The 25,744-nt window shown below is 47.8% G+C and overlaps 2 protein-coding genes and 1 non-coding gene across 7 annotated transcripts in view; 1 reads left to right on the top strand and 2 right to left on the bottom strand.

Annotated features, from left to right (window-relative positions):
• SRCAP (Snf2 related CREBBP activator protein) overlaps positions 1–22,160 on the bottom strand; it is a 33,460-nt gene extending 11,300 nt beyond the window's left edge. Inside the window, exons 1-24 of one of the 5 annotated variants that reach the window (XM_032605922.1) lie at positions 21,811–22,160; positions 20,298–20,371; positions 19,466–19,728; positions 18,024–18,275; positions 16,279–16,464; positions 15,901–16,041; positions 14,333–14,555; positions 13,940–14,217; positions 13,214–13,307; positions 12,986–13,075; positions 12,015–12,203; positions 11,597–11,925; positions 10,724–10,901; positions 9,685–9,821; positions 9,289–9,458; positions 8,980–9,172; positions 6,832–6,968; positions 6,557–6,743; positions 4,880–5,049; positions 4,191–4,456; positions 3,692–3,979; positions 3,005–3,169; positions 2,061–2,327; positions 220–1,715 (exon numbers count right to left, since the gene is read on the bottom strand). In XM_032605922.1, coding sequence (XP_032461813.1) covers positions 220–1,715; positions 2,061–2,327; positions 3,005–3,169; positions 3,692–3,979; positions 4,191–4,456; positions 4,880–5,049; positions 6,557–6,743; positions 6,832–6,968; positions 8,980–9,172; positions 9,289–9,458; positions 9,685–9,821; positions 10,724–10,901; positions 11,597–11,925; positions 12,015–12,203; positions 12,986–13,075; positions 13,214–13,307; positions 13,940–14,217; positions 14,333–14,555; positions 15,901–16,041; positions 16,279–16,464; positions 18,024–18,275; positions 19,466–19,519 — 5,490 coding nt within the window. In that variant the 5' untranslated portion in view covers positions 19,520–19,728; positions 20,298–20,371; positions 21,811–22,160. Of the gene's footprint in view, positions 1–219; positions 1,716–2,060; positions 2,328–3,004; positions 3,170–3,691; positions 3,980–4,190; positions 4,457–4,879; positions 5,050–6,556; positions 6,744–6,831; positions 6,969–8,979; positions 9,173–9,288; positions 9,459–9,684; positions 9,822–10,723; positions 10,902–11,596; positions 11,926–12,014; positions 12,204–12,985; positions 13,076–13,213; positions 13,308–13,939; positions 14,218–14,332; positions 14,556–15,900; positions 16,042–16,278; positions 16,465–18,023; positions 18,276–19,465; positions 19,729–20,297; positions 20,372–20,814; positions 20,872–21,517; positions 21,694–21,810 lie in introns of those variants that run through there. The other 4 variants (XM_032605918.1, XM_032605921.1, XM_032605919.1 and 1 more) reach the window with 4 other exon arrangements.
• Positions 13,398–13,528, bottom strand: LOC116741036. Its single transcript, XR_004346014.1, has one exon. It is a non-coding gene; the product is annotated as a small nucleolar RNA SNORA30/SNORA37 family (small nucleolar RNA).
• LOC116740368 lies at positions 21,929–22,540 on the top strand. Its single transcript, XM_032605959.1, is given in 4 exon segments — positions 21,929–22,086; positions 22,089–22,138; positions 22,344–22,467; positions 22,469–22,540. Coding segments are annotated over 4 exon segments (369 nt in total). The 5' UTR covers positions 21,929–21,963.
• Positions 22,541–25,744: the final 3,204 nt, after the last annotated feature.

Genomic DNA, 25,744 nt, shown 5'->3' with positions numbered 1-25,744 from the left:
TGTGAAAAGTAGGACATGGATTATTCTTCCCATTTTACAAATAAGAGTAAAGGCCCAGGGAAGGGCTTTGTCCAGTGACATTCAAGTATTAGGTCCACAAAACTAGGCTTCGTAATTTACCAAGATAAAGGTGACATTATTTTGTTCCATCCACTCTGTAGCAACACTCCAAAGAAATTCAATTTCCTGTTCCCTCTCCTTTGAGGCAGTAAAACTTACCAGATAGAAAGGGGAACGAGGTGGTGGTGGGGGCTGGCGTCGAGGTCGGGGACCACTGAACGAGGTAGCAGTGGAGGGAGGGCTGGGGGGACCAGAGCGTAATGTCAGTGTCTCAGGCTCATCCTTGGAAACAGGCAGCCGGGATACCATGGTGACAGGCAAGGGAGCGGCACCAGTTGCCGAAACCACGAGGGAAGATGCCTGGGAATCTGGGGCCTGTGTTGAGGCTGGGGCCAGTGCCAGAGTCTGAGCTGCCGCTGGGCCCAAGGTGGGCACCGGCACTGGGGCAGGGCTCAAGGTCAGTGTTTGCACTGAAGCTGGGGCCAGGAGTGAAGCAGATGACGACACCGTAGCCAAAGTCAGTGTGTGAGCTGGGGCCGGGCCCATTGGAGAAACTGGAGCCAGAGGGGGTGCTGGAGCCAAAGACAGCGTCTGAGATGGACACAGTGGTGGTCCCGGTGCCAAAGACAGTGTCTGGGCTGGAGCTGGTACTAGGGATGCTGCTGGAGTCAATGACAATGTCTGAGCTGGAAAAGAACCTTGGGGGTTCCCAGTTCCCAAAGAGAGTGTCTGAGATGGAGACGATCCGCCAAGAGTGGATGCTAAAGCTGGGGGTAAAGCCAGTGTCTGCGTAGAAGCCGGACTCGGGAGAGGTGACGGAACTGGGGCTGGTACCATAGTTTGAGCTGATGATGGAGCCAACACAGGAGCTGGGGCTGGCACCAGTGAGGAAGCTGAGGCTAAAGGAGTTCCTGGAGTAGATGCTGAAGCCAGAAGTGGAACCGAAGTCTGCGATGGAGCCAGTACAGGAGTAGGACCTAGTGATGGAGCCAGGACTGGAAGAGGAGCCAGAGAAGGAGCTGGAGAAGGAGCCAGGATTGCGGTCTGTGGAGCCACCATGGGAGCCAGAGAGGTGGCTAGAGCCTGAGATGCAGTAGGTGCTGGAGCCAAAAGGGAAGCCTGAGCTGGAGCTTGATTTGATGCTGCCGGAAAAGGACTGGCCAGAGCAGAAGCTGGCACCAGGACAGGTGAACATGCTGGGGCCACGGCTGAGTTCAAACCTGGAACATGTGAAGAGGCTGGAGCCAACAACAAAGGGTGACCAGGTGCCTGAGATGGGGACAGGGATGGAGTTGTGGCCAAACCTAGAGTCAAGGCTGACGCTGATGGAGAAGCCCCAACTGGTGCCAAGGAGGGAGGTCCAGGAGCCGCTGCCAGTGTTGGAGTCACATTAGTCAACAGAGCTGGGCCTGAAGCCGAAACAGGCAAGGGGGCTGAGATGGGGATGGTGAGTGGAGCTGAGGCTGGGGACGGAAGCGTTGTGCAGACAGAGATGGGGAGTGAAGATGATACTGGAACTGGGACTGTAGAAGACACAGGACTAGCAAGGGGAGAGGAGTTGGGAACTGGCATTGGAGAAGAGGCTGGCCCAGGTAGTGAGGATGACACGGGGAGAGGAGAAGAGATGGTCAAAGGAGCAGCTCCAGGTGCTGAAGCTGTGGAGACAGAGAATAAGTTAGACCCCAAATTCTTTTATTGCTCCTTCTATTACCCTGTCCCACCCCTTCCCTTACCCCCAAGCTTCACCTGTTTCCCAGAAGACCTTCACTCCCACACCATGAGACCAAAGATTCAAGGAATCTAACAATTCAACATTTCCTTTCCCTCCAAAGTTCCAACTTATGTATCTTGGAATTTGGCAAGGGCTCAGCAGACCATTTTGGGGGCTAATGCAAATCAGTATACTGATAACGGAAGGATCTATTGTGACTTAGAAACCCTCTGGCCCACCCTATCTCCATTCCTGACAAAAATTTGTGGCCTCAGCCACCTGAACTCACCACTGACTTCAGGCGTAGGACTGTGGACCAGCTTGAGAAGTGGCCTCACCAGAGTGGACGTGGGTATGGGAGCCCGGGCAGTACCCAGAGCAGGTGTGGGTAGCCGGCCAGGGGTTAATGTGGGGCGTGGAGTCAACACAGCTGGAAGCCCAGAGCTCGGAGGCCGGGGTGCTGGGGCCAACGGAGGAACAGGAGTCAGTCCATCCCGAGGGGCCTGTCTCACTACAATCTTCACCACGCCTGTATTATTCACCATGGTTGGTGGCACTGCAAGAGGAAGCTAGATTGAGGGGAAGGTAGAAAAGAAACAAGAGACCCAAAGGATGGAAGAAGTCCAAGGGCAGGAGAGGGTAGCAGACAGATATCAGAGATACTGGCAAAGGAAAACAACACTGAGGGAAGGCTAGACAGACAGTAGCCCAGGGCATGCCTGGAAGGACCAAGGCCAGCAGGGCTAAGTAAGTAGGAAGGCCAGAAGCCTCACCCTGGTTAGCAGCAAGCGGAAGGCTGAGGCCAGTGGGGGCAGGGGTGGTGCTGGGGGTCGAAGAAGGCAGCACAGAGACAGGGGTAGGGCCAGGGGTCGGGGCCACGGCCTGGATGAGGGCCACATGGGCAGGCTGGCTGATGAGGTGGTGCTGCCCCCCTGCTGACACCAGGTGCACCACATTCCCTGGGTTAAGGGAAGAGAGAAAGAAAGAAAGAAGCAGCTATCAGCCGGAGGAGGGCAGAGGCAAGAGAAGAGAGAAAGAACGAAGAGGGAATAACTCCTCCAGAATAAACTCATACCTATCTTGATCAAAAGACCCCCTCCAACCATTCCCCTTGGCCCCACCCACCAAAAGGTAGGGAAAGAAACATACAGGCTGACATCTGAAAAGAGCCACAAAAACAAAGGGACAAAGAGGAGGAGGAAAAAGGCAGGACAGGGGGTGGGTTTTACCTACTTTGCAGCGGGCGGGGCTGCCCCACAGCAAGCTGGCGCACCTGCGCACCAGTCAAAGTCAGCTTGTTGCCCTGGATTTGGAAGGTGAGAGGTTTGCTTCCCCCTGTACTAGCCACTGGCCGTTGTGCCAGTGAGGCTAACTGCCCGATGCTGACCACTTCACCTGCTATGAATAAAGAAGAGGCTTAATGTACATGGGGCTCACTCTGCTCAAACTCACTTCACAGACCTTCATGAGGCACAAGTCTCCAGTTTCTCCAACCCTCCCCCTCAACTTACCATGTTCCAATAAGCTTAGCCTCCACCTACAGCCTTTGAGCTTTTGACATGCTACTCCTTCCAATCCCACCTGTTTGCTTTGCAATCTCCTTTACATCCTCTAACAGCTTTCCACCATACTGAGCTAATCACCACCTGCCTCCTCTACACTGCCCTTTTATCCCAAATAATTTTCTACTGCTAGGCTTACCACTATTTATTCATCTATGGATCATCTCCCCAACTAGAGACTGTGAACTACTTGAGGGCTCTTACTTGATTATGAATTACCAACGCCTGGCAAAATACCTAATATATGTTAGCCACCATGATACACTCATGGTCCTGAGCTTTTCCTCTCCAGCTCCATGGCATGTAGGCTTTCCTCCCATCTCAAGTCCTTCACCCTCACAGAGCCCTGGGAACTTACAGGGCAGGCGAGCTTGCATATCGGGAGACAGGATGAGGCGCTGTGGAGCAGGAGTAGGAGCTGGCACTGCCGTGGTGGGAGCCGTGGCTGTGGTGGTACAGGTGGTGGTGACAGCAGCAGAAGGGAAGGTATAGCCTGGTGGCACGGTAAGGGGCTTCAACAGGCTGGAGGAGCCTGGGGGCGGGGCAGGGCTCAGGCGAACAGGAGCAGGTGGGGCTGGCTTCAAGGATAGGGTTGGCGTGGGAGGCCGTGAGGTCCCACTCAAGACCCCCAGAGGGGATGGCATCACTGTAAACACAAAGCAAACACTTATCAGATATACCTTGACTAAAGCCTCAGCCTGGTCCTAGAAACCTCCATACATAATCCCTTGTAGCCCATCAAACACCACACCCCTGTCTCCAACCCAGCTCCTCAAACACTAATTTCACTACTTCTCCCCCAATCTGAACAATCTGTCTGAAGTATCCCCCAGCACCCTGGCTCCCTTGGAACTCACCCTGGGGAAGAGGCCCACCGTTTGGCTGCAGTGGGGGCAAAAGAACAGGGCCAGGAGGCCGGGATGCCGGAATGAGTGGGGGCCCGGAAGGCGAGGCCGACACCATCAGTGGTGCTGGCAGCACTGGGGGGGTTGGGCCAGGGGTGGGCTGGGCTGAGAGCTCAGGGCCTGGAGGGGGTCGGACTGGGACAGGGCCCAGAGGAGTCCGTGGACTGTTCACCACCACCACTGTCCGGCCTTCTTGCTTGGGCATTGGCTGCAGCATCCTACGAGGAAAAAACAAGGGGATGGGTAGGGAAGGAGGGAGAGCGAAGAGTAGGAAAAGAAATTAATAAGGAAGATGAGGCAGAAAAACAGATTATAAAAGCAAAGGAGGGAAAGGTAAGACCCAATGGAGAAAGAGGGAAAGAAATCCGATAACCAAAAAGCACAGAGCAAAAAAAGAAAAAAGAAAAAGCACGAAGCAGAGAGAGGAGGGAGAAAAAAAAAAAATCAGTGACAAACACAAGGGCCTCTCCCAAAATCATCTTCTGGTTATTCTATCCCCCAATTCCTCCAAGTATTTTTCATCCATCTATATGAACATTCCAGCCTAGCCTCCAACTCTTACCTTTCCACCCCAATTCCCCCCAGCCAGCTGCAGCCACTTTTTTCTAGGAACACACTTCCTTATTCCTCGGCCCTGGTACCTGTTGACCTTCATCTTGACCGGCTTGGGCCGGGGTGGGGGGTCTGGAGCAGTAGCCACCTCTAGCAGAACCCGGCGGGAAAGGCGGTGCTGGGGTAGAAATGTGTCGGCCTCATATCTAGAGACACGACCCTCCAGGCCAATGAGATCAAATCGACCCATGTCTATCCGCTGACATAAGAAGGAACACAAGAGCATAGTGTCAAAGGAGCCAATTTGGCAATGATTTCTTGGATATCACACCAAAAGCACAGACAACAAAAGAAAAAAACTGATAAATTAGACTGCATCAAAAGACACTATTAAGAAAGTGAAAAGGCAACCCACAGATTAGGACCAAAATTATTTGCAAATCATGTATCTGGTAAGAGGCTAATATCCAGAACACACAAAGTCCTACAACTCAACAAAAAAAACAAACAATCCAATTTAAAAACTGGCGGGAATTTCCTGGCGGTCCAGTGGTTAGGACTCTGCACTTTCACTGCTGAGGGACCAGGTTCAAGTCCTGCTCGGGGAATTAAGATCCCACAGGCCCCACAGCGTGGCCAAAAATAAAAATAAAAATAAAAATTGGCAAAGGTCTCAAACAGACATTTCTCCAGAGAAAATATACAATAAGCACGTGAAAAGATGTTCAACATCACTAATCGTTAGGGAAATCAAAATCACAATGAGATACCACCTCACCTACTGAGACAGCCGTTATCAAAAACACAGAAAACAGGTGTTGGCAATGATGTGGAGAACTCAGAACCTTTGCAAAATGCTGGTAGGAATGTAAAATAGTGCAGCTGCTATGGAAATCAGTATAGCGGTTGCTCAAAACATTAAAAATAAAATAATCATATGATGCAGCAATTCCATTTCTGGGTATATATACCCAGAAGAATTGAAAGTAGGGACTTAAGCACACATTTGCACACCTATGCTCACAGCAGCATTATTCACAGTAACCAAAAGGTGGAAACAACTGCAGTGTCCACTGATGAACAGATAAACGTGGTATTTGTCTCTATGTATGTAAATGTATACATGTGCATACTCACATACATGTATACACATACACAAGAACATGTACAATAGAATATTACCCAACCAAGGAAATCCTTACACATGCTTGAAGACATTCTACTAAGTAAATATGCCAGTCACAAAAGGACAAATACTGTATGATCACACATACATGAAGTACCTAGAATAGTAAGTTTATAGAGACAGAAAGTAGAATGGTGGCTGCCAGGTGCTGGGAACAGAGGGAGAATGGGGAGTTATTATTTAATGGGTATGGAGTTTCAGTTTAGAAAGATGAAAAAATTTCTGAAGATGGATGATAGTGATGGCTGTACAACTATGTGAATGTACTTAGTGCCACTGTACCATATGCTTAGAAATAGTTAAAATATTTAAGCATTATTAATATGCCAGGCAATTCTAAAAATATTAACACAATTCTCACAAACATACTGCAGAATAGGCCTTATAACCCCAGTTTTGAAGGGCAAGCAAATTTAGGGTTAAAGGTTAATAATTAGCTTGCCCAAAGTGACACAGTTAGAAAACAATGGAATAATGCTGAGGTGACAGGGCAAGTAAGTATGCAAAAGGTCAGACTCCAGCATAAAGAAAAGAGGTGCAGGGCTGGGTAGGGCCAATAACCTTGGAGGCAACTGCTTACCTGGAGAGGGTGGACATCAGTGGCCCTTAGCACCAGAGAGGCGGTGCTGAAACAGATGCCTGGAGTGATGAAGGGGGAGGTAACGGGTCGAGGGTCAAACAGGTTTGGATGATTGCAGACTTTCCGCAGCTGCATCAAAATGTTGATGACGCTCATGAAATGGCCCGTGGCTAGTGTCTCCTTAGTTCTGGGAGAAAGGAGAAATAAATGGGACATCTTGATAGTCACCTCCGCTCCACTGTAGGGTCCCAGGCCCACCCTCGGTCCTCCCTTACGTGGTCTGTGCCATGAAGTCATCATAGAGACAGCGCTGGCGCTTGGAGAGCCGGCAGCGGATAACATGCTCATATTTTTTGGGCATCTGCTTCTCAACATCCACCTTAACTCGGCGCAGCAAAAAAGGCCGCAAAACCTAAAAGCAAATAAGCAGGAGGCTGACAGGAGAACAGCGGGCACTATACCCCAGGCTAGACCCTCTACCTGGGTCTTGGCCTGATGACCAGCAGAGCGCTGGCTTAGCCCATCAGTAAACACTCATGGAGCCATGCAGCATGCCGGGAACCAATCACACAAAGATGAATCAGATGCAAGCCCTCCTCTCAAGGAATTTATTATAATGAAAGAGACGAACATAAAGATAATACCACAACACAAGAAGTGATAAAGAAGGCACTGAGGACAGAGCAACTAACTAAGCAGAAGGGATGGGTCAAACTACAGTTCCAAGGAGTAACTGTAAATTTACAAGATTGTGAAAGTAAATCCAGCCAAGAAGCTGAGAACAAATCTGTGGCACTGACAGCAGCATAGAAAACCGAAGACAAATCTGAGATCTCAGGAGATAAAATCTGATATGACACAGTCATCAAGTTGACATGGAAGAAGTGAAAAAAGAGAAAATAAAGAGGTATAGTTTCACTAAATCTAGTGTGGTAATCATTTCATGATGTATATAAGTCAAATCATTATGTTGTACACCTTAAACTTATACAGTGCTATATGTCAATTATATCTCAATAAAATAGGAACAAATAATATTAAAAATATTTTAAAACTTTAAAAAGGAGGAAATATAGTTAAGGAAGACATCTTGGTTTCTACTGATAGTTTGATTTACCAAACTGATGGTGTTATTGACCAAAATGGAGTAGAAATAATAGGCTATAAGGCTTGAGATGTTTGGCTTATAACAGAGTGAGTTCAAGAGGAACTTTCTGGCAGGGTAGGCGACAGCTGCCAAGGCAGGGCTGAGCCCCAGGGGCTAAGGAGAGAGGGAAGTGCCCCTTGCATTCCAAAAATGTCAGGCTGAAGGCACCAAGCTGAGAGGGAAATTTTTTTTTTTTTTTTTTTGCGGTACGCAGGCCTCTCACTGTTGTGGCCTCTCCCACTGTGGAGCACAGGCTCTGGACGCACAGGCTCAGTGGCCATGGCTCACGGGCCCAGCCGCTCTGCGGCATGTGGGATCTTCCTGGACCAGGGCACGAACCCGTGTCCTCTGCATCGGCAGGCGGACTCTCAACCACTGCGCCACCAGGGAAGCCCTGAGAGGGAAATTTTTATTGTTTTCTGTATAAAAATGTCCATCAGATGGGGGTCAAAAGGGTTGGGGGCAGATAACAAAAATAAATAAATAAAATTTCCAAAAAAGAGGAACTTTCAATTAAAGACATTATCAGAAAATTTAAATACAGGTTGAGTGGTCTAGAGAGTCAAGGAATTATATAAATCAGTATGCCGGGCTTCCCTGGTGGTGCAGTGGTTGAGAGTCCGCCTGCCGATGCAGGGGACACGGGTTTGTGCCCCGGTCCGGGAAGATCCCACATGCCGCGGAGCGGCTGGGCCCGTGAGCCATGGCCGCTGAGCCTGCGCGTCCGGAGCCTGCGCGTCCGGAGCCTGTGCTCCGCAACGGGAGAGGCCACAACAGTGAGAGGCCCGCGTACCACAAAAAAAAAAAAAAATCAGTATGCCGATGAGATAAGTAAACTGGGTGACAAAAAAAAAGTAAAGATCAGAATGCTGAGAGATGTTATTTAAAAGCTGGACACTGGACAAAGGAAGAGGAGCCAGAGAAGACCAAAAATAAAAAAATTTAAAAAATAAAAGAAGAAAAGAAAAAGAGAACACAACAAAACTATGTAATTGTGGAAAGTCAGGTAAAGAGAAACCCAAGCCAGGAACTGATCAGCATTATCATTCTACTCAAAGAATAAAAACAGAAATGCTACCATTAAAGAAAACAAGCAGAATGATGACTAAGATGGGGTCACTCAATCTGGCAATGAGTTAAGTCACTGGAACACTGCAGTTTGACAACTGGGTAAATTCAGCCTAGCACTGACTTCCCTCTTCCTAAGGGTTTTCTGGGTATTGCCCTTAGTTCCTTGCCATTCCCAATGCCCTTGACAAACTGGTACAGGCCCTACCTTGTGAAGGCGTTTGACTAGACCTTCATTGTACTCTTGGCTGCCCTCAATCATGCCAGTTAGGGGATTAGAGAACCATTCTTTGAACTCGCGATGAGACTGGAAGACATGGGGCATCAAAAAGTGCATCAAGGACCACAGTTCCATGAGGCTGTTCTGCAAGGGTGTTCCTGTCAGGAGCAGGCGTCTCTGGCTGCAAAGAGACAGGGAATTACAGGGAGGATGGTCAGCAAAGTCCCAACTGTGCAAGAATCCCACCCGGCAGGCCAAGTCAACCCTCCCATCAATCTCAGACATCTCCATCTCCACCTGTTGAAGTTGAGCAATGACTGCCAGCGCTGAGACTTGAAGTTCTTGATGTTCTGAGCCTCATCCAGAATGAGATAGCGCCAGTTCTTGCGGCGGAAGGCCTGGTGGTCCTGCAGCACCAGCTTGTAAGATGTGATACACACATGGAAGGCATTGGGCTTGGTCCAGCCCTGCAGTATCAGGAGAAAGTAGCAGAAAGTGGGGTAAAAAGAAAGAGCAAAAAGAAGACATCCTAAGATCTTCCAGGAACAGAAATCATGTTGGGAGAAAGGAGAAAAGTCCCAGGAGCAGAATGGGGTAACAGAAAGGGAAGGGAAAGGAACTCATTTGAGGAAAGGGCCTAAAAGTATACAAAACATCAATAGGGGAAGGGAGCAATCACATGGGGAAGCAAACCTGCCGCTTGAGCTTCCTCTCCTTCTGGGCTCCATAGTAAGTAAGGATTTTAAAGCTGGGGCACCAACGTTTCAGCTCCATCTCCCAGTTCAACATCACGCTGGTGGGGACAATGATCAAATGGGGACCCCAGTTACCTGTTTAGCGAAAGAATGAGAGATGTACAACACGGTGACTGCAGTTAATAATACTGTATTGCACATGTGAAATTACTAAGAGTAAATCTTAAAAGTTCTCACCACAGGAAAAAACAAAATGTTTTGTAACTATGTATGATGATGGACCTTAACTAGTCTTACTATGATGATGATGATCATTCTGCAGTGTATACACATACCAAATCTTTATACTGTACATCTGAAATATAGTGTTAAATGTTAATTATACCTCAGTTTTAAAAAATAAAGTAAGATTCAGAGAGATCTGGGGCAGAGGAATTTTAAAAAAGATGAGAGATGGTAAGGAAATACAAACTGTGGGGTTCTGGAACTCAGATATAAAACCCTGACGATTCTGTCCTAATGGCCCTTCCTAAGAATCCTAGCACCATAATACAAATGAACTTATTTACAAAACAGAAACAGACGTACAGACACAGAAAACAAAATTATGGTTACCCAAAGGGAAAAGGGAGAAGGGATAAATTAGGCATATGGGAATGACAGATACACACTACTACATGTAAAATAGATAAAAAGAATTTACTACATAGCACAGGGAATTACATTCGATATCTTACAATAACCTAAAAGGAAAAGAATCTGAAAAAGAACATATACATACATACGTATAACCAAATCACTTTGCTGTACCCCCCGAAACTAACCGAAAATTGTAAATCAACTAAGTCAAAATTTGGGGCGGGCGGGTTGGAGAATCCTAGTGCCTACAATGACCTCTCTATACAGTTATTGACCAGAGTCAATGAAGCTACTTATCAGCAAGAGACTGTTTCACCATGCTACAGCTGAAGCCATTAAATAAGCTTCCCAGGAAATTGGCCAAGAGAGACCCAAGAAGAAGGGCCCGGCCTAGTTACCTTTCTCACAGGCCAAGTGGGCAAGCAGGGAAATGGTCTGGATCGTCTTGCCTAGCCCCATCTCATCAGCAAGAATGCCATTAAGCTTCTTCTCATACATAGTAACCAGCCAGTCCAGCCCAATGTGTTGGTACTCCCGGAGCTGGCCCCGTAGGAGCAGGGGGATGGGTGTCTTCACCTAGTAGGTAGGAGGAGAGGTAACACAATGGAATTGAGGAATCTGTCACTGAGAAACAGGAGACTCAAGATATGAGAAAGCAGGGGCTTCCCTGGTGGCGCAGTGGTTAAGAATCCACCTGCCGGGCTTCCCTGGTGGCGCAGCCATTGAGAGTCCGCCTGCTGATGCAGGGGACACGGGTTCGTGCCCCGGTCCGGGAAGATCCCACATGCCGCGAAGCGGCTGGGCCTGTGAGCCATGGCCGCTGAGCCTGCACGTCCAGAGCCTGTGCTCCGCAGCAGGAGAGGCCCCAGCAGTGAGAGGCCCGTGTACCAAAAAAAAAAAAAAAATCCACCTGCCAATGCAGGGGACATGGGTTCGAGCCCTGGTCCGGGAAGATCCCACATGCCATGGAGCAACGAAGCCAGTGTGCCACAACTACTGAGCCTGCACTCTAGAGCCTGCCAGCCACAACTACTGAGCCCAAGTGCCACAACCACTGAAGCCCGCATGCCTAGAGCCCATGCTCCACAACGAGAGAAGCCACCGCAATGAGAAGCCCGCACACCACAACGAAGAGTAGCCCCCACTCGCCGCAACAAGAGAAAGCCCGCACGCAGCAACGAAGACCCTAGGCAGCCAAAAATAAATAAATAAATAAATTTATTAAAAAAAAAAAAAGATATGAGAAAGTAGAAGCTTGGGCCTGGAAATACCTGGGTAGTGGCCAAGGTATAACCCTTGGGCTGGAGACTTTCAGCTGCTGCAGCGATGTCAGTAATTTCTTTCTTAGGGCCTAGAGTGGTGGTGGGCCCTGGGGTGGGAGGTCCACTGCCTCCATCTGCCTCACTCTGCTCTTCGTCCCTGGCAAGCAAGTACTCCACCCCAAAGTCATCATCTTCCTCCTCTTCCTCATCTGCTTGGCTCTGTGACTGGGACTCCTCAGATTCCTCAGACTCAGATTCCTCCGATTCCGAACTCCCGCTTGTCTCTTCCTCTTCTGAATGCTCATCTTCCTCATCCTCACTCTGTTCCTCAGCAGAGTCTAAAGCACAAGATCAAGGCTTAGTGTTCACCATACCTACTCCTCCAGTCTTGCCCTCCCCAGCTCTTGCCTCATGACCACACATTCACCTGACTGACTGCTACTATCCTCTTGAGTAGCCTCCTCAGCTTCTGTGGCCGCCTCTGGTTCACAGTCAGAGCTGTTAGCCTCAACTTCATCTTCATCTTCCTCTTCACTACTCCCAGAACCTGGGGCAGAGGCATCAGAGGCATAGGCTCCTGCGTACTGCTGCAGTAGCTCCTCCACAGACAGCTCACCTGGAAGAGAAGTGAAGGATAAGCCTTTACATGCTTCACGGGGAAGAAGGGGAGGTCTGAGTGGTGCCAGTTCATTTTACCTCAGCTTCTACAGACACTGCTAGGCCCAGGTCTGAAGGGAGGCAAAAGAGTTTACTTTCAGCAGCAGTTATTTTCAGCCAAGCCCCGTAACATGGGCTAGAACTGTGGATGGTCCTGCCTTCCATTGGGAAGGACAGCATCAATCTGAGGAACCTCCCCTTTAAGGTTCAGATCAAACATGGCCACTATCCTCTAACAATAGTTCTTCCCTCCACTCAGCTCTCACATCACTTTGTTCAAACTTCCATCATAACCAATCATAATTTTCTACTTATAACCATCTACAAATCTGTCTCGGGCGAGAGAGAGTCATGGACATATACACACTAACAAACGTAGTAAGGTAGATAGCTGGGGGGAAGCAGCCGCAAGGCACAGGGATATTAGCTCGGTGCTTTGTGACAGCCTGGAAGGGTGGGATGGGGAGAGTGGGAGGGAGGGAGACGCAAGAGGGAAGACATATGGGAACATATGTATATGTATAGCTGATTCACTTTGTTGTAAAGCAGAAACTAACACACCATTGTAAAGCAATTATACCCCAATAAAGATGTTTAAAAAATAAATAAATAAATAAATCTGTCTCTGTCATTAGATCTGGAGTATCTCCAGAAAGGATAAGAGTGTCTTATTCATTTCTTTATCTCTGGCATTCTGCACAGAGACACCAAGTGGGTACTCAGTAAAATGTCTGGTGTCACCTTCTCGAGCCAACTCGCTCAGCTCCATGGCATGATCCACCTCCCCTTCCAACTGCTCCTCAGCTGCTATGGTATCCTCTTCATCCTCCGCTAGGAAAGAGAATGAACCAAGATCAACGGGGACAGAGGCTCAGAACACAGTCCAAGTGGAAGAGGTGAGAAAGTCTGAAATATTAGGTCCAGACAATTTAAGGGGTAAGAGGCAACAGGACTGAGAACAGGCCTGACCTTCATCTTCATTGGCAGCAAACTCCTCATCCTCCTCATCTGGATGCCAAGGCTGTTTGTTGCGCTGTGTGACAGAGGAGGGTGGGGGCTTTACCTGTTTGGCAGACGATGAAAAAGGAGAAGGCCTATGGTTAGAGCAGCAAGAGAAAGACACAACGTTGAATAAGATGTCACAGAATAGTCTCTCTGTCCCACTGAGTGACAGTTGCCACTGACACCGTCCCAGGGCAAGGATACAACCAAGGGTTTTCAATTTCAGTACCAGCTACCAAATCCTGGCCCCACTGCCCGGGGGAGGACCCGTGAAAGTGCTAGAAGAGAAACACAGGCCCCCAACACCAACCCCATGCACTCGGACACATGGAAAAACAAAAAGCTTAGGTCCAGAAGAGACTTCAAGGTTACCATCTCAGCTCCGAACCTACAAACCAGCAAGTGAGTATTAGGGCCATTTCACAGAAGCAACAAGGACCAAAGTTCAAGCTCACACAGCAATTCTAAGAGTACAGTACACTCTTCCACACATCAGAAACCTGGCCATCTCACACTGTAACTTGCCCCAAACCCAGATTCTTTCCTATCCAACCTCAAATGAGAGCCCAACTGCTCAGACCATGGAGGACTCCTAAAAACCACAACCAACCTCATAGACCGGAAGAACTCAGTCCTTAAGGCTCTCCCTCTGCTCCCACTCTGAACCCACCTTCTATCCCCTTCTGCCCATACCTTCAACACCTGAGAGGACTCTTCTTCACCACCTTCTTCAGGCCCATCTCGGGTGTCACTATCATGAGATGAGGGGGTTCTTGAGGGGCTGGAAGGCCCTCCTAGCAGCTGAGGGGGGAGGGAACGGAGCAGCTCTTCCAGTGGCAGTTCTCCCTCACGTCGAAGTAGCTCAATCTCACGCCTCTGGGTCTCTGCATCATTGCCTTCCTGTTGTTCTTCAACCTCAATCGTCTCCTCATCATCCTCTTCCTCCTCCTCTTGGGGTTGGAAGTCCCCATCTATAGCAGGAGAACAAGGTCACAAAGTCCACGGGGCCCTGCAAGCCACAGGGTGGGTTTTCAGCTCTGGAAAGGGTACATGAGGAAGAGTAACAGAGCTAAAGAGGACACACACCTTCATCATCCATCCGGGAAACTGGGGGTGGAGGACTAGAGGCAGCTGAGGAAGAGCCAAGGCAAGGGGAGGAACCAGCTTTGCTGGAGGTTAGTGGCTGGTTGAGGCTCTGAGACAGAAGGTCTGAGTACTTTTCAGTTTGCCCCACGATGAAGTCCAGGTGCAGGTCCAGGGCTTTTTTCCGCTTTTCCTCAAGCCGGGACTGTTGTTTGAATTGCACCACCTGACACAAGCATGAAATGGAGGGATCACCAAGATAATCTTTTACTCGTGTATTCTTACTCAACATTTAGGGAAGCCTCCACTATGCTAGGCCCTGGGCTGGCTTTTCAGGAGGGAAGAGCTAAATGACCTTAAGGGTGCTTCTGAGGAAAGCAGAAAGGAAGCACAGAATAGAGGAGCCAGCTTAGTCTCTGGCAGTGGGGAAAGACTTACAAATGTATCTGGAGCTGAATCTTAAAGATTAAGTAGGTGTTCCCTAAGTGAAGATGAGGAAAAAGGCATCCCCTGCAGCAGAAAAAGCATGTGTAAATGGCCACGGACATACAAGAGAATGTTTGAAGTGGAAAGAAGAAAAGGGGGCTTCCCTGGTGACGCAGTGGTTGAGAGTCCGCCTGCCGATGCAGGGGACACGGGTTCGTGCCCCGGTCCGGGAAGATCCCACATGCTGCGGAGCGGCTGGGCCCGTGAGCCATGGCCACTGAGCCTGCGCATCCGGAGCCTGTGCTCCGCAACGGGAGAGGCCACAAGAGTGAGAGGCCCGCGTACCGCAAAAAAAAAAAAAAAGAAAAGAAAAGGAACTGGCAGAATACAAGAATGAAAATATAGACAGAAGCCAGGTAATACTTAAGAAATAATTACAGGGACTTCCCTGGTGGTCCAGTGGTAAAGAATCCCCCTTACAATGCAGGGGACATGGGTTCGATCCCTGGTTGGGGAACTAAGATCCCACATGCCGTGGTTCAACTAAGTCCACGCACCATGACTACTGAGCTCGCACGCCTCAATGACAGAGCCCACGTGCTGCAAACTACAGAGCCCATGTGCCCTGGAGCCCGGGCGCCACAACTAGAGAGAGAAAACCCACACGTCACAACTAGAGAGAAGCTCACACACCGCAACTAGAGAGAAGCCTGTGCACCACAACGAAGACCCTGACACAGCCCAAAAAGATAAAAGAAAATAAACAAAATAACATTAAAAAAAAGAAACAATTACAACTTAATAAATGAAAACAATTCAGTTAATGAGAACTTTGATGGTATTTAAGCAGGTAAATGGCACACACTTGAAAAAGCATGCTGAACGGGCTGCAAAGGACAGATGGCCAAGGGGAGTCAAGAAGTCCTATTATCAATCCCCAAATGCAGGACCCATATTTTTCCATTGTACTTCTCTCTTCCTCGTAGAACTCAATGCTTGAAAGGTCCAGCACACAACAGAAACGTCATCAGAGTTGCATGAAATAATTATCCACTCTCCCGAGGAGAACTTTTGATCATTCCTGCTACCATGCTACCCACCAGTCAACACCAAGGCATTTCCCTTTCCCAATCTCTGCTGCCTACCTTCTCCACATTGCTCCAAAACTGCCTAACATCCTTGGCCATGGTGGAGGCGATTCGGCGCAGCTTGGCCTGCTCCTCCCTCCGGGCCCGTTCCTCTTTCTGCCGCTGCTCCTCGTGGTGCCGGATCACCATTCGCACCACCTGTGGGAATGAGGTGAAAACACTCCAAGGCCAGACGCTCGGCCCGTCCCCAAGTCAAGGGTAAAGAGAAAAGTCAAAGCCAAGAAACCTGGTAAGTCAGAGCTTGCCTCTTGAGACTAGAAGCATTTACAAGCACTGTACACCATTATGTTTGGTTCCCTTCCAACCAACCTACCCATCAAGAAAAAGCAAACCTGAAAACAAAATGGAAGGTAGTAGGTCCAGTTGAGGACATACCTTACGGGCCACACCCCGTTTCCAACGGCGCTCCTGAGCAAAGTCGGCAGAGAGCCACTGCATCTCCTCACACAGATAGTCCCAGTGGCCCTTGGGGCGGGGAGGCTCGGGCACTTTAGGCAGTCTCTTCAGTGACCAGAAACCCTCCTTCCGCAGCTCAGCAATCCGAGTCTCAATCTCAGCCTCCTAATGAGGAAGAGCTAGGTCAATCAAGTTACTTGACATATACTTCACCTCATGACCATGGCTGAATCCCTGACCTCTGACTACGTACAGGCACTGACTGGACTGAGTGTTATATGCTTGTCTTGAGTCCACATACCAATCCTACGAGTTGATATTATACGCTCTCCAGGTGAGCAAAAAGAAGATCAGGGAGATTGAGTGATTTACTTGAGATTACAAAGATAGGAGCTGATAAGTACTGGGAATTAAAAATAGGTCTGACTCCACACACCAGATTTCATGCTTTTTCCATTTTTTCACACTCCATACCTTATGAATATAGGCACAACTTAGGAAAACATATCCAAGGGAAGCTTCCCAGAGAACAAGGAAAGCATGCTTCCTTACTGACTCTAGATACATTGCAGGGACCTTCACTGCCGCAGAATTCTACTTACACAAGAGTGTATGTTCGTACTTAAAAATATGCTATAAAATCCAATTTACATAATCCTGTTTGTTTTTAAAAAACATCATTTTTATAAAATGTATTTTTTAAAATGTACTTTTTTGTGGAAAATACTGAACAGTTATACACAAAAAGATTAACAGTGGTTAGTATTACAAAAAGATAACAATGTTTCTACATTCGTTATATCATAAAAAGAAAAATGAAAGCACTTGAAATTTTTATTTAACAGAGGTGACTTATAAACTCAGGACAACTGCCCTCATTATTTTTGTCCTCTCCTGACAAAAACTAAATCAAAGGAACTAACAGCCACAGATGAGACAAGGAACTAAATGGCCTGATGGTCACCAAGGAAACACCAAGAAAGACATGGATATTAGACCAATGGCTCTCAAGTTCAAGCATGCATCAGAATCATCTGTAGTGCTTTTTAAGACAGTGCTGGGGGCTTCCCTGGTGGTGCAGTGGTTGAGAGTCCGCCTGCCGATGCAGGGGATGCGGGTTCGTGCCCCGGTCTGGGAGGATCCCACATGCCGCTGAACGGCTGGGCCCGTGAGCCATGGCCGCTGAGCCTGCGCGTCCCGAGCCTGTGCTCCGCAACGGGAGAGGCCGCAACAGTGAGAGGCCCGCATACCGTAAAAAAAAAAAAAAAAAAAAAAAAAAAAAAGACAGTGCTGGACCCCACGCCTAGAGTTTTAAATGGGTAGGTAGAAGAAGGGTACGAAGAATTTGCATTTCTAATAAGTTCCCAGGTAATGCTGATGTTGCTGGCCCAGAGACAACATTTACCTCTGGTAAGTTTAACAGAGACTACAGGAGAAAAACGTGAAGTAGAAACCAGTAAATCTTAGGAGGCTCATAGCTTACAAAGCACTTTTGTGTCTATTTTCTCCTTTAACTTAAACCTTTTAACAGCCTATTCACTCCTACACCATCCCTATTTAAAAAAAAAGAAAATGAGGCTCAGAGTCCAAGAAACTTGTTCAAGATCAAAGCAGAGACTGTACTGTAAATCAAAGATAAGGAAAGAAATGTAAAATACCCATGGGACATAGGAGTTCAGGGAGGAAGACTCCCAAGAAGCCTCATGGGCCTTCCCAATACATACATGCTTGGCCTGCTCTGCAATCTCAGCATGGCTCTTCTCCCACTTTGGGCCCTTGTTAGCCAGGTCAGCAGCCTGGGGTAAGCTGAGCCCCTCCAGGGGCACTGTGGCACCATCTGGGGGCCCTGGAGGTCCATCCAAAGAGGAATCTTGAGCTATATGCTGGGGGGAGATGCCACCTGCCCCACTAGAGGCTGGGGAACTGGATGAGGCAGGGGACACAGGATTGCTGCCTGTCATGCCGTCCGACACCATCTAGAAAAGGGAGAAATGACAGGTAAGATGAATGCTTAGCAGCACTCTACCATGGGTTTTAAGTACATTCCTTCATTCTATCTCCACAAGAAAAAGCTCTGGAGTAAGGTATCAACCTCACTTTTATAAACACAACATTTGGGATAAAGTTTTAATAAGGTACTCAAGACAGCAAAGCCAAGTTTCCAGTAAACACTTGGCATGCAAGAGGAATTAGAGCCTGACATTTACACAATTCCCAAATTCAAGACTACTACTATAGCACATGACCTCAAATTTTAATGATCTTTTCAGAACCTCAATGATTTCACTCACATAAACAACTCCCTGTTTTTCCCTCCTTTTCACAGCAAGTATGACAGATTCACCCATGCGAATAAATCTGAGCTACCACCAAATTCAAAAAGCATCAAAAAATCCAAGATCACCTAAACCTCTTTATGTTCATCACCAGCCTCGATAGTTTCCTTTACTGGAGAGGTAGATGGGGAAAGGGAGGATTAGTCACTGTTCTCAAATATCCACCTATTACAAGGTACCGTATAAACAATAATGAGTATAGAACAAAGTCCTACTTAAATGTGCATAGTGAGGGAACTCATGAAATTCACTCTGGCACACAAGCCTCATAGTGGGCCACTCAAATTCCTACCTCAACTAAATGAAGAAAGACATTATGTCGCATAATTTCCCCAGCTGCTCAGGAAAATAATATCAAACCCATAACCATAAAAAGCCTACTGTACGGGAAACGTAGGTCTGTCCAGTTTTTTAAAAGTCATCATTTTCTTCTACCTCCAGCACTCCCTCAGTATGAGAAAAGAATGAATACTACACACCATCCACAAGGCTTACCTCATTCCAGTTCCAAAAGAAACCGAGCTATTCTCAAAGTACGCAGTCTTAAAAGCATTTTGTCACAAACCCCATTTCCAACCTGGCTTAATTCAACTTTTTTCAGGTAACGAGGAATTTCCATGCTCTTAGAGATCAACATTATACTAATGTCAAGTAGAATATGAGTATCCAACAGGCTTGACAGCCCACCTGAGCATCAAAGATTCTCCAAACTCAGTTACCAAGGTAGCTAGGATCATGGAAACACGGCTAAGACCTTCCACACTTCTTCTGCCTCAAAGCCAGCAGCCCACAAAGCAGAAGCAGAGAAGGAACCCTCCCCACTTTCAAACCTGTGTTTGCAAGATTGGGAGCTGAGGGTGAGCAGGGGAGGGGCTGCTCTGCATGGTCCCACTCCCAGGCTCCTCTTTGGATGCCTGAAGAACGACTGGGTCGTTGTCACCACTGCTGCTGGCCGAGGGGCTGGCGTCCGGCTGCAGGGCATGCTGGGAGCTGGCCTCATTCTGGGCCACCGGCCACCGGGACCCGCCTTCCAGGGCCCGGGGCCCACTAGGGCGTCCCAGCCTCCTCTCAGGTTCACCGGCCTCTGGAGCACCTAAAGTAGGGTAAAAAGAGTAGAAATGGGATTTAGAAAGATTAAGGAATCTTCTTAAAAAACAGGGATAACACTAACAAATAAAGATAATCGAACACAGTGATTATAGCTTACGTTTCTTGAGCATCTACTATGTGTCAAATACTTTACTGAGTACTTACTTGATGTGTTCTATAATCCTCCCATCTACCTTATAAACCAGATACTTTTCATGCTGTGATAAATGCTTACTTAGCTCCTTCTACATACCAAAAACAGAGCTACGCAAAAAAGACCGCTGACATAAACGCAGCTTACATTCTAATATTTCCTCTGTTTTATAAATTAGGAAATCAGAATACAAAGAGACCAAAAGACTTGCATAAGGTCACAGTAAGGAAGTAGGAGGAGGAGGACAAACCTAGACAGTCTGATGCCAAAACCGAGAGAACATGCTACTCTCCTTGGTAGACTCAGGGTGATCAGATCTTTCTCTCTCCATAGTCCCAGATCTGTTATTGCACCACAATCATTATCTCAAACATCTTTCCCATTAGCATCAGCACATGAAATGGTATATGAGTCCTCACCTGTGTGAGCTGAGACCACACCCCCTGTGAAAGTCTGTACTTCCACGGTGCCGCCGTACTGAGGGGAATCACGCCTGAAACAAAAAGGGAGGAAAACAGCAGTGAGGAACTAATCCACATTTACCAACACCCATCAAAGCTTTCTTTACACCAACTTTTGAGGCTTTTAAATATACCCAAATCAGTTTAAAGGCGGAAGACAACTACAGTAGTAAAAAAAATCACATTTCAGAAAAATAAAAACAAACCACGTTTTGTGAAAACAGAATTCCCTAGTAACATGAGATTTTGGCTGGGGAGGAGAAGCAAGGAAGTGAAGCCCCCCAAACAAGTTTATAAAGCTTAAGGGTAAAAGGCTCCAACTTCTGAATGGAGGACAAATTAACAAAGCCAAAAAAGCTGTCACAGCCAGAAGCTCAAAAGGTGCTGGCTGCCTGGCAGCCGGCTCTCCTTTCCAGTGAGGGCTAAACGTAGGAGGATCCACCCTTCCTCAGGGCAGGCCCTGCGACTCCTATACCTGCGCCATATGACACTTCCCCAAACAGCAGAACTAGAGCAGGAGACCTTAGAGGAGCAGAGGTAAGGAAGCCCGAACAGCAAAGAACCATACCCCGGAAATAGGCAGGGTAAACCCACACAAGGCCCGGAAGTGTTTCCCCAGTGTTTAAGGAAATTCTTTAACCACAGTGCAGCCTTCGATTCACTCCACCTTCCACAACAGAGTCACTAGAATCGAGCTAACCAGAATCCAAGAAGCTTGAACTCTCGACCCCCTTCTTTATTACCGTCTCCCAACCCGTCCCCACAGCCTGACCCAGCGTGACCCCTGACCTCTGTCCCAACTTGCCACTAGCCCTAAGATAGCCCCGCCCCCTCCTAGACTCCCACCCCACCCAACGTGCGCGACTGGGGGAGGGGCCCGCGCGTGCGCGCCTGGAGGCGGAGAAAGCCGGCTGCGCGCACCGCCCGGGGGCTCCCGCCAGAACCCAAGCCCACGCACCCAAGGGTCGCAGGACTAGGAAGCCTCTCATCCCTGCCCGTCAGGGAGCCCCCACCACCAGACCGCGAAAGGCTGAGATAAGGGAGGGCTCGTGCCGCCAGGTCCTGGCTCCTGACTGGATATGGTGGGCGCGGGCCCCGACTACTCGTCCCACGCCCCCCTTCCTCTTCCCGCGCGCCCCTTAGGGGGGACTGGGGTTGGTGGGCGGGCAGGAGCGCACCTGGGTCCGTCCTCTCACGGCTCGCTCGCTCGCTCAGGCACGCGTGCGCAGACGGGCGGGAGGGGAGAGAAGACGCGCCCGGGCCCAGAACCGGCCGGCCTGGCCCCCCTCAGCCTGTCGCTATGGGCGCGCGCCGACAGCCTCGCGCACCGGCCCCGGGGCCCCGGCCGAAGGTGCGCGCGCAGCACCCCGGGAAGGTGGGAGGGGAGGCGGTGGCGGAAAGATGCGCGCGCAGTCACCCGTAAGGGGAGGGGAGCTGTGGGGCGTCCGCCATCTTGTCTCCCTCTCCTTACCTGCGTCCTCGGGGGCGTGCGCACCACCCCCCCTCCCGCCGAGGAGGGGGGAGGGCCCCCTCTTGGCCGCCGCCTTCGCGGCCTTTAAATTCCCCTGGGGCCCGCGGTTACTGTCACCGCCTTGCTTCCACTGCTTCCTCTCGCGGCACAGAGATGCGGGCGGTGGGTGGGAAAAATGGGAGACGCTACTCGCAGCGAACCGCCACCGCCGCTTCCGAGGCCTCACCAAAATGGCCGCCGCCGTCTCGGCCGCCACCACCAACACCACCGCCACCACCACAGCTCACTATCGCTACCGCCGGCGCGGCCCGTCCTCTCGCGAGAGACAGTAACAGGAGGTTCGGGGAGCAGAGAGGTTCGCGTGCTAGCGTAGGGCGCTGTCCGAAGCGCAAGGCAGGCTGGGAGATGTAGTCCTCCCGGAGGCTCGCCGCTTGGTCCGCGGCGGAAAGCTTACCCTCCACCACGGAACCTGCCGCTGGGGCTGCTTTGCGGCTGCCAACTCGGATCGATACACCCCACTTTTTTTTTAATAGATCACCCAGAAAGCTGAAGCAATTTCTCAGGTACTTTCAACAAGTTAGCAGTGGAACCTGGGCCTCTGGATTCCCATGACAGTCCACTTATGTAGAGCTGCTTCGTTTTACACAAGGATGGTATTCCCAGTAACTCCTAAGCACTTATGCCATCTGTTAGCCAACTTTTTAGGTTAAGAACCCCTTTGGGAATATGATACCCTCACCCCGAAATAAAATAATAATAATAACAGATACCTTCTATTGAGGCCACTTTGTGCACTTGATTATCTCTTTTAATCCTAGCAGTGCTCCATTTTACAAATGATTTGAGGCTCATAGATTAACTAGTGACAGAGTCCAGAACGAAGATTCATAACAAAGCAGTCAAAGTCACAAGGATACAAACACAAAATTTACCACCTAAAGCCCACCCTAGGAGCCAGGTACAGAATCCGAGATAAAGCTCTCATTCAGCTCCTCTTCATCCACTCAGTTGAGCTCTTCCCCATTCTACTCAAAGAGCTGATTCTCTCTCTGTGTCGTTGATTTGAAGTACTGTTTTTGTTACAGCAAAAACCAGGGGTTGAAAACTCAAAAACCTAGGAGGACCAGGAAGGTAGTGTAAATAAAGCAAAGAGGGGCAAAATACATCAGATTCAGCCACAGGCTGTCAGTTTGCTACCTCTGTCCTATGCTGGAGCCTCAGGGCACACAGAAGCATCAAGGATGGATTGTTTGATTGAAAAAGTGGGTAAGTGCCCATCCATTTAGGCCCAGTTCAAAATCTTTCCAGGCCAAGCTTACATATTTCTGAGACTCCATAGAACCACACTGAACTCCCAAGAGAGCTCACATTTCTTGGCCTTCCCATATACTTTTTTATCCTTTTTCAATATTTTTCCTTCAGAATTTAGCTCAAGGGCCACAACCCCCAGATGATCTCTCTTGACTACCCTTCTGGCTCCCATAGCCTCCTGGGCTCCATAAAGAACTGATTGCATTGTATCTGGATTCATGGTCTGTCCACCCCACGCCCAAAACTGTTGTTAACCCCTTGAGAGTAAAGACATGGTTTATACCTGACAATTCACTATGCCAGTCTCAGAAAGATTATTCAGGAAATTTACTAGTATTATCACACCTTATGAAACACAGAAATAACGTATTGGATATGTGAGCTCAAACTCAAGGTAAGTCTAAAGTCTGTCTTCCATTTTCATTGACTATAACCCTGGTCCAGCCACCATCATCTCTTGGCTTGGATTACTCCTGACTGGGCCTCCCACTTCCACTCCTGTTTCCCTTTACTCCTTCTCCACACAGCAACCAGAGTGACCTTTTCATATAAATCAGAGCATCGTGCACTCACACTTAAGATCATCTTAGTTCTCTTAAATGAAAATGATGTATCATGGTTTAAAATTCCCATAGGACAGACATTATGTTGAGCTGAAACAGCCAGACACGAGAGTAAATGCATAAGATTCCAATTATATAAAATTCAAGAGCAGACAGAATTAATTGATGGTGATAAAAATCAGAACAATAACCATTGGGAGAGAAAGGTTTTAACTGGAAAGATGCACAAGGGGGATACTAGAAATGTATCAGGTTGGTAAACTATGGCCCAAAGGGCAAGTCTTGCCCACCACCTGTTTCTGTACAGCTGGCAAGCTAAGGATGGTTTTTACATTTTCAAATGGTTGAGGAAAAAATCAAAAGAAGAAAAAATATTTTGTGAAAAAAAAATATATTTTGTGATACGTTAAAATTACAAGTAATTCAAATTTCAGTGTCCGCAACTAAAGGTTTATGGGAATCTGACCATGCCTCTTCATTACATAGCAACTATGGCTGCTTTCCTGCTATAGTAGCAGAGCTGAGTAGTTGCAGCAGAGACCATAGCCCACAAAGCCTAAACTATTTTCTATCTGGCATCTTACAATAAAAAGCTTGCTGACTCCTTCCTGTTCTATATCTTGATCTGGATGAGGTCACATCCAGGGTTGTATACAGATGTAAACATTCACTGAAATGTGCACGTAAAATTTGTACACTTTATGTATCTCACAACATGTATTTTATACTTTTTTTTAATAAAATAACCCTACAGGATATGATCCCTGTCTATTTTTTTTAACCTCATTTACCCCTTGTTCACTATACTACAGCCACCTTGCCCTTCTCCAAACCATCCATCCAATTCACTTCTGCTTCCAGAGCCTTCATCTCCATTGTTCCCTCCATCTAAAAATTTTTCTTGGAATTCCCTGGCGATCCAGTGGTTAAAACTCAACGCTTTCACTGCGTGGGCCTGGGTTCTGTCCCTGGTCGGGGAACTCAGATCCCCCAAAATAATAATAATAAAAATTTTTCTCATGGCCAACTCTTCCTTTTCATGAAGGTCTTAGTTCAAATGTTGCCTCCTCAGAGAAGTTCCCTGACATTAAATAGCCCTTTCACTGCCTGTCACTCTTTATCATGTGCCTTTTTCACAACCCTTACCTGAAGTTATTAATTTATTTGTATGTTTGTTTATTGTCTGCCCCCTTCCCACTAAAAGATAAACTCCTTGAGAGCAGGTACATTGTCACAGCATTCACAGTATCTCTAGATAATTAATATATGAAAACCATTTCAAACAACCCTGTGAAGAAGAGATTGTTCCATTAGGCAAATGAAATTTTGGTTGAATGAAAAGTGAATAATGAAGACTCAATATTGTCAAGATGCCAGTTCTTCCCAACTTGATCTATAGATTCAACGCAATCCAATCAAAATCCCAGCAAGTTACTTTGTGGATATCAACAAGCTGATTCTAAAATTTGTATGGAGAGGCAAAAGATCAGAATAGCCAAAACAGTATTGAAGGAGAACCAAGTTGCAAGACTGACACTACCAGACTTCAAGCCTTACTATAAAGCTGCAGTAATCAAGACAGTGTGGTATTAGCAAAAGAATAGGCAGATCAATGGAACAAAAAAGAGAGCCCAGAAATAGAGCCACATAAATATAGTCTACGGATCTTTGACAAAGGAGCAAAGGCGATACAATAGAACAAAGGTAGTCTTTTCAACAAATGGCGCTGGAACGACTGGACATCCACATGCAAAAATTTAATCTAGACACAGATCTTATACCCTTCACAAAAATTAACTCAAAATGGATCACACACTTAAATGTAAAGCACAAAACTATAAAATTCCTAGAAGATAACACAGGAGAAAATCTAGATGACCTTGTATGTGGCAATGATGACTTTTTTTTTTTTTTTTTGGCTGCATTGGGTCTTCGTTGCTGTGCACACGCTTTCTCTAGTTGTGGCAAGTGGGGGCTACTCTTCGTTGCGGTGCTCGGGCTTTTTATAAAAAATAAATTTATTTATTTATTTTTGGCTGTGTTGGGTCTTCGTTGCTGTG

Source organism: Phocoena sinus, chromosome 15 (assembly GCF_008692025.1).
Source record: "Phocoena sinus isolate mPhoSin1 chromosome 15, mPhoSin1.pri, whole genome shotgun sequence".
NCBI lineage: Eukaryota > Metazoa > Chordata > Mammalia > Artiodactyla > Phocoenidae > Phocoena > Phocoena sinus.
The sequence above is the reverse complement of the archived record's forward strand: the minus strand, read 5'-3'. Positions and strand labels throughout refer to the sequence as shown.